Source organism: Gobio gobio (genome assembly GCF_949357685.1).
Source record: "Gobio gobio genome assembly, chromosome: 2".
In the NCBI taxonomy this organism is placed as follows: Eukaryota; Metazoa; Chordata; class Actinopteri; order Cypriniformes; family Gobionidae; genus Gobio; species Gobio gobio.
Genome location: NC_137098.1, coordinates 69,763,176 through 69,775,189, shown reverse-complemented (window position 1 = coordinate 69,775,189; position 12,014 = coordinate 69,763,176). Strand labels below are relative to the sequence as shown.

Sequence of the window (12,014 nt, the reverse complement as noted above, 5' to 3'; positions counted from 1 at the left end):
CCGCTTGAAGAGGTGGACTCGGGCACGGATCAGTGGCATGTATCCATCCCATAACCGTGCTGGAAAATGTAACGGCTACTTCTTGTGTGTGCGCTACTGTCATCATTACCACAACAAACATCTTATATTTCAACTTTTTACACTTTAGGTTTATAACGGGACTGGTTCTGGGACATGGGGAGGGGAGGGGATGGGACATCATGCTCGGGCTCGGTACACGACAGCTGTGCCCTAGTAGATCAAGTGGATCTGTTCTCTTCACTGACGTCTCTTTTCTTCATCATGTTTGAACAGGGATGTAGCTATGGGGTGGTCATGGGTTGCATACGCTTTTTTACGGCTTTAACAGCTGATTTTTCTCAGTTAAAAAGAACTGACACTGGCACAAAGGCTGAACTAAGTTGTCACTTTACCTATTAATATAGGAAAAATAACAAGCCCAAAGATGCCTATAATAAGTGGACATGGCAACGCTGCAAATGCACGCTTGGTGAAGCAATTTTACGAGGATAAACAGAAACATAGCAGATCGAGACGCGAACGCAACGGCCAAAAATGTTCTTCAAGCGCATGTTTACATAGAAAAAGAACGGAAAATTAGCACAGTGGAATGGAAAAAAACGCGTAAGGTTTAGCCTACAAAATTAACAAATATTATTAGACATGCTCACTCACACAGCATCAGGTACTCACACAGGCCCGGTTCCAGAATCAAATCACTGAGGGTGCTCTAAAGTGCAGGCTAAGCAACGGCTCCACCATAGCAGTGGTCAGAGAGAAATGTATGATTATTTATTTACAAGTCATCACTTTTACCAATAATTGGAATTTCAAAACTATTTTGCAACAAATGTTTGTCTATTAATCTATTAATCTGCCTTTACATTGCTTTAAAGCGTTATTTAATGCAATTTTTTTAGGTCATTACATTGTTTGGAGCATAAAACACAAATGGATATATATATAAAAAAACGATGCTATATGCTATATCCTCTGCTCTGTAGAGGACACCAGAACTATTTATTGAGAAAATGAAAAGACATGAATAGACAAAAAACATGGGATTTTTTTTTTTTTCATTTAGTTTGTGCCAATCCTGGGTTTTAGGTACCATTAAAGCGGTTTGGCTTTTAGCAGTGTTCATCTCCATATTAACTTACGCTCCACGGCTAACCTGCTCCAGGACAGGTTATGTTCTGGATAAGACATCACAAACTAAATTAGACCAATCAGCTGTGAGCAAAGTGACACACCTCTGATGCAATAAAGTCACTCCTCCTGTTTCTACTCCAAATTAAAGGCCACTACATAGCAAATGGTTTTAAAGACTAAAGCGCCTGGCTTTTAACAATGCTTATTTATAATAATAATAATTTTGAATGATTTAGATATCATTTGTGTAATTATTATACCCTTAATCAAGTACACATGTAAAATTTTATTTAATCAATCATTAATAGGCATTTTGTTAATATAAATAGCCTATATAAAGGTCACACAAATAAGCTTTAAAATCAACAAATAAAGCTATAAAAATTACTACCTGTGAGCTTAGATGCTCAGTTCCCTTTCGAGGGAACTCGCACTGCATCGGGACGACGCTTTGGGGATGCTCCCTTAGCATCAGCGAATCTGAAACCAGAATGCCAACTAGGCCAATCCGATTGGCGTGCGTGATGACGTCATTGTGACGGCATACCCGGAAGTATAAAAGGGGAGCTGGAACGTAATGGCGGTAGTTATTGCTCTTCAGCAAGCGCTATCTGTCAAACTGTCTGTCTATTTACTGTTGTATGTCAGTGAAAGTGTGTGATTGAAATGAAGTGTGAAAAAGTGAGAGAGTTCAAGCAGTGTGTGCATCCTTGCCCTCGCTACATGTCGGGCTCGGATACACACCTGCTGTGTGTGCACTGCCTGGGCGTTCAGCATGCTCGAGCGGCTCTCGAGGGAGCCGCTTGTGAGCATTATGAAAGCTGACGCTCAGAGTGCTCCGCTCTCGGCGTGAGCCCCGTGGATCGGTCCCGCATCCGCCGAGGCGGTGCGGCGAGGCTGGTCATGGGGCTCACGGATGGACTGTCAGCGGGACTGGGACTGCTGAGGCATTTTCCCAGTCTTTATCTGACAGTTCAGATGTTCTTCTTCCCCGTGTGGAAGCCCGCGCTGCGGCTTCTTCCCCCGGGGCGGAGGACGCGATGTGTGAGAGGTCTGATTCTGAGGAATTAGACGTACTCAGCATCGAGGCAGTCAAAGTCATAAGCACTTCTTAAATATGCAAGATTCCATCCACGCGATTGCTGGAAAAAAAAAGGAAAAAAAGGCAGCGCGCAGGTTATGGGTCTGCAATTAATGTGAACACACGCGATCGGTGTGCATGAGATACTGGTTGGCTTGACGGACGAGTCCGTATAGTAAAATAAATCAGTATTTGTCTGATATGGCTGCATTTAAGTCTGAGGATTTAAATGAGATATTATCTGACTCTGAGGAGTTAGATATTCAGTCATTTCAGACCATGTTTCACTGTATTGTGTGACACTGTTTGGCTTTTTTCTCGAGGGATGAAAGCCAATTGTATTATGACGGCTTGAACCACGTTGCTGAGGCAACGCGGGGTCTATGAGTCCGTATAAATACAAATAAAACAGTGTCGTCTGATTAATTACGGCTACATTTAATTCTAAGGAATTAAAATTAAATATAATCTAACTTTGAGGAGTTAGATATTCAGCCTATCATTCAGACTATGTTTCACCTTATTGTGGCTGCATTTAATTCTGAGGAATTAAATTAAAATATTATCTGACTTTGAGGAGTTAGATATATTTTTTATTCAGCCTATTATTCAGATCAGGTTGCACGGGTTTGGTGATTATGATGGCATTTAATTCCGAGGAATTGAGTGTCATGTTATCCGACTTTGATAAGTTGGATACTTTAATTCTGTCACCCAAGCGTGTTTAACTTGTGAACTGGATATTCATCTAAGATGGAGCCCTCCTGAAGTTGATGTCGTTCTCGCCGCCTTGTGGCCTGCGGGACACATCAGTTTCAGGCAATTGCTAATCGCAGTGTCCGCTCTAGGGTTGTGGCCCTGTTGAGCTGCTCCCTTAGATGAGGCCCCCTGCTGGCCAGCCCCCTCTCCCGGGTAGGAGCGATCGAGGTCGCCTCCCCTGTGGAGTTTTCGGGAATCGATGCTGTGTTCCCGCCGTCTAGTACGCTTCGGGCCACATCGTTTCCCCGTGCACGCGTGCTGCACCAGCCGCCTCTAGCAAGACTTGCGGTGGTCCAGCAAACGCGTACGCACACCGAAAATCTTCCTCGATTTCGCCCTGCCGGTAAGCCGCTTCAGGGGGTCGGGGAGGAGGCTCGGTTGACACCCGAGACCGGCCTCGAGAGGCTGGTTCCCTTAGCAGATTATCTCGGCGCATGGTTATGCCTCCGAATATATCAGCTTGGGGCCTGCGACTGTAGGAAGGGGCATACAGACTGCAGTCCGGTTACCTTCCCCTGAAGTTCAGTGGGGTGGTCTGGACGGCAGTGGTCCCTGGGCAGGTTCGGGTAATGGAACAGGAAGTTCACTCCCTGTTGGTAAGGAGGCCACAGAATGTGCTCCTCCGCCAGACAGGGAGTCCGGGTTCTACAGCCAGTACTTCATAGTTCCTAAGAGGGATGGCGAGTTGCATCCAACTTTAGACCGGAGGTACTTGAATCGTTCTCTGAGGAGATTCAGATTCAAGATGCTTAGCATTTCCTCCATTGTGATTCAGATCCAGTCTGAGGACTGGTCTGTCACGATGGGTCTGAAGAGGACGCATACTTCCCTGTATCCATCCTTCTGTGTCACAGGAAGTTCCTGAGGTTCGCTTTTTGGGGCAAAGCGTACCAATATCGGGTTCTTCCAGGCGGCCTGGTCTCTAAAATGAAGCTAGGCCACAGCATCACTGTGAAGCAGTTTAAGGCTGCTGGGGCTCATTGCGGCTGCGTCCAACAGAATATCTCTTGGCCTGCTGCATGAGACCCTTACAGTGGTAGCTGGGAATCAAGGGGTTTTCCTCGGGGGGGGAAACCATTCTGTATGATCAGGGTAACGCGCAGATGCCTTCGTTCCCTAGTCATATGGAAGAAACCTTGGTTTCTGTCCCAGGGGCCAGTGTTGGGAGCGTTCTGTTGCCGGTAATCCGTTTCAACAGGCGCCTCCCTCACTGGCTGGGACGTGGTTATGGGAAGTAAACCAGGTGGCTTTCCTTGAGGGGAAATCCATTCTGTATGATCAGGGTAACGCGCAGATGCCTTCGTTCCCTAGTCATATGGAAGAAACCTTGGTTTCTGTCCCAAGGGCCAGTGTTGGGAGCGTTCTGTTGCCGGGAATCCGTTTCAACAGATGCCTCCCTCACTGGCTGTGACGTGGTCATGGCGGCCGCTTTGCGAGAGGTCTGTGGGAGACCAGGCATTTCTCCTGGCACATCTACTGCCTGGAAATGCTGGCGGTCTACAAAGCTCTGAGGAGCTTTTTCCCGGACCTCCGCGGCCACCATGTACTGATACGGAGGTAAACCAGGTGGCTTTCCTTGAGGGGAAATCCATTCTGTATGATCAGGGTAACGCGCAGTGGCCTTCGTTCCCTAGTCATATGGAAGAAACCTTGGTTTCTGTCCCAAGGGCCAGTGTTGGGAGCGTCCTGTTGCCGGAAATCCGTTTCAACAGACGCCTCCCTCACTGGTTGGGGCACGGCAGGGGGGTTTGAGGTTGCGCCCTCTTTGCAGACTGGCGCATCACATCCTCCTGTGGTCCCAAGGGAAACTGTTGTCCATCAGGGCAATGTATGTCCCGGGGGTCCAAAATCAGGGAGCAGACATCCTGTCGAGGCAGGGGCTGAGGCCCGGGGAGTGGCGACTCCACCCAGAGGTGGTGGAGGCCATATGCAAGAGGTTCGGCCCAGTGGAAGTGGATCTGTTTGCGTCTCGAGAGACGTCCCACTGTCCACTGTGGTTTTCCCTCACGCATCCAGCTCCGCTGGGGCTGGATGCCATGGTGCAGACGTGGCCGAGGCTGCGTCTGTACGCATTTCCCCCGATTGCTCTGCTCCCGGGAGTCCTGGAAAGGGTCCGTCGACAGGGGGTCAGTCTACTTCTGGTAGCACCCCGTTGGCCGACTCGAGTTTGGTTCTCGGATATCATAGCTCTGCTAGCAGGTCAGCCGTGGGAGATTCCTCTGAGGAGGGATCTCCTATCTCAGGCGGCGGGTACGATATTTTACCCCCGCCCGGAGATTTGGAACCTGTGGGTCTGGCCCCTGAGGGGACCAGGTTCATAGAGGCTGGCCTATCGGCAGACGTGATAGAGACCTTACTCAGCTCCAGGGCTCCGTCTACGAGGAGACTGTACAGCTTCAAGTGGAATGTATTTTCCACTTGGTGCAGAGAACGTGAGGTGGACCCAGTTAACTGCCCAGTGGCTTCAGTGCTGGAGTTCCTCCAAGATCGTTTCTCTGCAGGGCTTACCCCGTCCACACTCAAGGTGTACGTGGCTGCCATTGCGGCTTTCCACACTCCTTTGGGTGATGGGCCTCTGGGTAGGCACCAGCTGGTTGTACAATTCCTCCGTGGGGCTCGGAGGATGAGGCCTGCGGCTCGGTCCAGAGTTCCAACCTGGGACCTGGCAGTGGTTCTCGAAGGATTGGCTGAGGCCCCCTTCGAACCATTGGAGTCGGCTGGACCAAAGGATCTGACCCTTAAGGTGGCTTTTCTCCTTGCCATTACCTCTCTCAGGAGAGTGGGAGATCTCCAGGCCTTGGCGGTAACGCCGACCTGCCTGGAGTTTGCCCCGGGAGGAGTAAAAGCCATCTTACACCCTAGGCCGGGCTACGTGCCTAAGGTGCCATCAAGGGTGGTCAGGTCATTGGTCCTGCAGGCATTTCATCCTCCGCCTCATGTGACGGCGGAAGAGGGGAGACTTCACCTACTCTGCCCGGTGAGGGCGCTCAGAGTTTATTTGGCGAAGTCTGCACAGTGGAGGAGATCACAACAACTGTTGGTGTGTTTTGGCTCACCTAAGAAGGGATTGCCTGCGTCTACTCAGACAATCAGTAATTGGATTGTCCAGGCGATTACCATGGCCTATCAGGTGCGCAGTTTGCCTTCACCTGTGGCCGTGAGGGCTCATTCCACCAGAGGCATGGCCTCTTCGGTGGCCCTTCTTTCTGGGGTCCCCTTGCAGGATATCTGCGAGGCGGCCGGGTGGGCTACCCCACACACTTTTATCAGGTTTTATAGCCTGGATCTCCCTACGACGCCTGGTGCTAGGGTGCTCCAGTCCTAGCTGTGCCCGGTTTCCGGCTTCACACTAGGGCAGGCGCTACCCTTCGGTGTGGCCTAGTGGGTACTCGTTCCCCAAAGCGTCGTCCCGATGCAGTGCGAGTTCCCTCGAAAGGGAACTGCTCGGGTTATGTATATAACCCTTGTTCCCTGAGAAGGGGAACGAGCACTGCATCCCGACGCCACACCTCGGCGCGCCTGGAGCGCATGCTTCAGAGCAATTACTACCGCCATTACGTTCCAGCTCCCCTTTTATACTTCCGGGTATGCCGTCACAATGACGTCATCACGCACGCCAATCGGATTGGCCTAGTTGGCATTCTGGTTTCAGATTCGCTGATGCTAAGGGAGCATCCCCAAAGCGTCGTCCCGATGCAGTGCTCGTTCCCCTTCTCAGGGAACAAGGGTTATATACATAACCCGAGCAGTTCTCTCTATATATCAAATAAACTAACTTCATAACCTTTACTTGCATTGACGTATAAGATCTTTCTTTAAGTTCTTTAAGTTGTCCTCTTTCATAGACAGCTCTTTTCTTCTTCCTTTGTAAATTTGTTTAAATCATTAATATTTTCCAAATATGTAATATTCTGCAGAAGAGAGAAATCAATCTCACTGCTTTTCTTGCGAGAAGTGAATTTCCACTGATCCACAGCGTGTGATTGGCTGTTCACTACTGATGTCACAGCTACACTCCGGATCAAAGCCTGAGTTGACAGAGAAAGCTGATGATCGGCATCATGGGACCACCAAAGCCAGAAAAGATTAGTGTTTTTTTTGTCAACTCGAAATAATCCTGTAACCCTGAGTTTGTTAATCATGGTACAGGCCCCTGGTCTTATGGCTGTTGTTTGCTTTCATATTAAAGTCTACCTTCCTAACCCACTCTTTCTTCTCTTGTTGTCAGGATGAGATCCAAGGCTCTTCTCTTGCTCCTCTTCATTCTGGCTCTGAGTGACGGAGCGGATCTCCAGAACATTGACCGATATGCAGAGTTCAAGAGAAAATTCTCTCAATTCTCTCCATTTTCCCATTGAAATTTTGCACTGGGACAGATGATAACTGGGTAAACTAACAATAATCGCCGTGGCGATACCTTTAAAAAAGTTGTGACTCAACCTATTAATATCAGCCCAGTGATGTTTTCTGAGCCTTTTTCAGACTTTTTCATTTGCGCAAGCTCAATAATGGCACAAAAATAAACCTGTATACTGTTCAAATGCAGTTTAAAACTCCTACAGGGTGATTTTATGATCCATCTGTTCTAGTATATAGATACAATATAGGATCCTTTGCATCAAGATGTTAGGCTTCACGTAAAAGCTTTAGTACAAGTTAGATTAACCAGGTTTCAATGATCACACACTGCAGGAAATGCTGACGTCAAACACACAAACATTCACGCGAGAAGAAACCTTGTTAAAACAACTTCACACATTTGTATTCGTTCACAGCACAAAACACTGAAGAGGAACGGAGACTCGTCGAGACTCGATCAACTTCTGAACAGGTAAACTGACACCATTCTGTGTTAAAATTAACCAGAAAGTGTTTCAATACACTCAGATCTGTTTTATGATGTTTGCTGTAAATATGTATGAATGTAATTATTGTACAGAATCTTGTTTATGTTTATCAGCCAAGCACTAATTCAATACTTCAGCTGATAACTTTTGAACCCTTTCTCGAACTCGTCCTACAGCTTTAATATGATCTGCCACAAATGTGGCTGTGTTGATAAAAGCCTTCATCAAGTTACAGTTAAAAATATGAAATTTGCTAATTATCAAAGTCACAGTGAATTGATCTTAGAGAAGAGCAATATGATGGCATACATAAATAAGTACAGTATACGTACAAACCAAGGCCAAAAAAAACATCATTGCAATATTATATTATATTATTACAAACTGTATATTTCTATGAATATTTTTATTTTTCAAGGTCAATCATAAACCTTACTGCCATTTTGAACTGATTCACACGCTGTTATTTCGGTAACACTTTACAATAAGGTTGTATTAGTTAACATTAGTTAATGCATTAGTTAACATGAAGTAACCATGAACTACACCTCTGTTCAGCATTAGTTCATCTTTGTTAACGTTAGCTCATAAAAATCCAGCTGTTCATGGTTTGTTCATGTTAGTTCACAGTGCATTAAATAATGTCAGCAAGATTTTAATAATGCATTAGTAAATGTTGAAATTAACATTAACAAAGATAAATAAAGGCTTTATAAGTGCAGTTCATTATTAGTTCATGTTAACTAATGTAGTTAACTAATGATATGCTTATTAATACTTCAGCTAACTGTGAATCTCTAAACGTCTGTCGCTCTTCTGTTTTCAGGATGAGATCGGCGGTTCTCCTCGTGCTCTTCGTGTTAATGTCTAGTAAAGTGTCATTTACTCCTGTGATCAAAGCTGAATTTACCATCATTACTCCAGTCTTCAGTGTCACATGACCCTTCACAAATCAGTCAGATATGATGATTTGATGATCAATTACTGATGTTGAAACTTGTTTTCACTGCTTAATTTTAGGAAACCGGGATACAGTACCATCCAAAAGTCTGGCGTGAGTAAGTAAAAAAAAAATAATTAAAAAAAAATAAAAAATACAACACTTTTATTCATTAAGGACGCATTACATTGATCATTTATAATGATACAAAAAATTCCTTATTTCACAAAATTACTGTTTTGATCAAATAAATGCAATAAATTGTCATGTTTAAAGAAGGTTCCCTGAAATCTATGATTGCTTGTTTGGAGAAATGATTGCTGTTAATGATTGTTTTCAATTAGTATGTTTTGCAAGTGTTATTTAGAGATCAAATTATTTTTATATCCTTTAAAAGTGCACCTGTGGAAATGGTGTTTAGCAAAACCAGTGTTATTTGTGCTAAACATGTAACATCTTACTGTCTCTCAGCAGTGTTGGAGAAAGTTACTATTAAAAGTTAGAATTAGAACAAAATATTGCGTTACTCCCTAAAAAAAGTAAGTAATGTGTTACTTAGTTACTTTTATAGAAAGTAATGCGTTACGTTCCTTTTGTGCCATTTTTTTCTCCACTGACTGAGGCTTGCTTGTTTTTTAATAGCAAAGTTCTATTTTTGGGCAAATTTAAAGGCCCTTTCACACCAAAAGTTAAAAGTAAAAGCCTCAGGCTGAAGGAAATGCAATTTCCCGACTGAACAGTAGAGGGCACACTTAAACAAACCTTTCAGCTGTGCTGTTATTCTGGATCGCATGAGAAGAAAGTTCAACACTCTAAGGGTATGTTTACATGACAACGATGTACTAAAGACTGAAAAGCTTTTCCTTTGTGTTTTTATGTACAGATGGCAATGTTATCAAACAATCCACGTTTAAATGAATCTGTGAAAACGACCAATAGTTGCCAATGTTACTGTGAAACACTAAAAAACACTATGCACCTATAGACTGAACACATGACACACATTCATGGACTCACCTTTATCCACAAATGTGTGTTTTTGTAGTTTACACAAAGTCGATAACGGTATCATTTTCAGGCCCCCATTAAGCTTTTGTCTGGTAAATGAACAGCCAAAATGCAAACGTTTAAAATCTCTCAAGATCTCAGCAGAGAATGATTAAATGGCACCTTAGTTCAGCAATAAAACAAACAAACAAAAGAAAACAAACACAAATGTGAGGTTTATCTAAAGTATTTTTTGCTAATAAGTATGGTTTAATTGGATCATCGAAGCTCAGCAGCAAAGACATTGGTTAATAAAGTGAGATTAAATACATAAAGTATAGTTGTGTTATTTAACATATTTAATGGTTAGGGTAAGGGTTAGGTGCACTAGCCTAGTTATTACCCTGTTATTGCAATTATTATAATAATTACATAGTATTTGTAGCCTGGCAAAGCCAGACCAACCAGAGCACTATCAGTGGTGAGTCCCATGCGTTTTCCCACCAGTGGAGCCAGTTGAGAGATTCAACTTTTGCCCTATCCAGTCGGCAAAACTCCAAACACATCTTCCTTTTTTAAGAATGACTTCAGTGCCGTTCTTTGTTAGCAGGGAAGTAGCAGAAAATTCACCATCGCAACTCTGCCGTCATTATGCTAAGCCCGCCCACCGACTCTATACAGAGTTTTTTCATGCTCGCAAGCCAATGGAGAGTTGCTAGACGATTACATTTGCTGCCGCTAGGGTGCGTCTAGATTTCTAGGCTATAGTATTTGGGGAACAGGCCTATAAAATAAAGTGCTACCTATAATTATTGGACTTGCATAATATTTAGTTATGTATGTTTGTATTTCACAGTTTTTCTTCCTTTTGAGGAACACTGAATCTGCTTTTGTGCAAGTGAGATGAGTAAATGATCACATTTAGTCTAGAACTACAGTAACCATCATGTATATACACAACGCCTCTGCACTTACTCCTGATTTCTCTCCACATGGCGACCGGAGAGCTGTCAGTCAATAAGTATGAAAACAAAGTAACTTGAGTTACTTATTAGAAAAAGTAACTCCGATATAAATTTAGAAGTAATGCGTTATAATTTACTAGTTACTTCAAAAAAGTAATCTGATTACGTAACTCAAGTTGCTTGTAATGCGTTACCCCAACACTGTCTGTGTGTGAGCGCGAGTGACTTACTGTCCATTCCCACATCATGGATGGTCAGTATGGCGGGTCTGCGAGCGTTTCCGGCGCCGTGAACCGTCACATGCAGCACGCCATGAGGCGTCTCCACACTGTGCTCCTGCACAAACACACACAAAGAGGTCAACGCTTGATAAAACAATGCTTGTTCAGTTATAGTGAAAGATACATACTACCGTGTGACGTACTAAACTAGACATAAATCTAATATTCACAACATTTTGATCATTATTATGCACGCAACTGTACACTAAAGATTGTAAAAAATGTATTTATCTGTAGATCACAGTTATCTGTAGGGATGGGTCTCGAGAACCAGTGATTTGATCCGAAGTGTGCATTTTAATTGCATTTATTGGTTCCTGTGCGCACATTTTAATGTGATTGAAGCGCAAGTAGACCCGTCCACTGTTGTCTTTTGCACTTGAACGGAAAATACGCACAAAAATATTTACAAATATACTCATAAACACAGCCGGTTATGCATTAAGTGAATGTAAACAGTTGACAAAGAAAACGCATGTATAACAGTATATTGAATCTGTGCAGCTCTTAAAGTGATACTCCACCGTTTTTTCATATTAAACTATGTTATTCCCTTAACTAAGACGAGTTGATACATACCTCTCTCGTCTCAGTGCGTGCACTTAATCGCTCTGACGCGCGGTGACATTGTGATAGCACTTAGCTTAGCCCACTAAGCCCAGTTCATTCATAAGGTACCAAACACAGATCAAGTTAGAAGCGACCAAACACCTCCACATTTTCCCTATTTAAATACAGTTACACGAATAGTTGAACGACCAAGTATGGTGACACAAAATAAAACGTGGCGCTTTCTAAGCGGGTTAAAAAGGATAACTATAATTTATAATGTAATAGCACTTTTGAGAGTACTTCGACTCAGTAAAAAAGTCACGCAGAGAAAAATCCTCTCAGGATAAACAGGACTTTATACTGCGCCGAGTCGAAGTGCTATTCCGCCATACATTATAGTGTATAATGTTTAGCCTGTGGATTTTCAGCCACAATTAAATGTTTAGCAAT

The 12,014-nt window shown here is 43.9% G+C and overlaps 1 protein-coding gene across 1 annotated transcript in view; it reads right to left on the bottom strand.

Moving 5' to 3' along the window:
- The window catches only part of ndrg2 (NDRG family member 2), a 60,616-nt gene that overhangs the window by 16,636 nt on the left and 31,966 nt on the right, over window positions 1–12,014 (bottom strand). Inside the window, exon 4 of the mRNA XM_079802805.1 lies at window positions 10,962–11,067. Within this exon, the coding sequence (XP_079658931.1) occupies window positions 10,962–11,067 (106 nt within the window). The remainder of the gene's footprint in view (window positions 1–10,961; window positions 11,068–12,014) is intronic.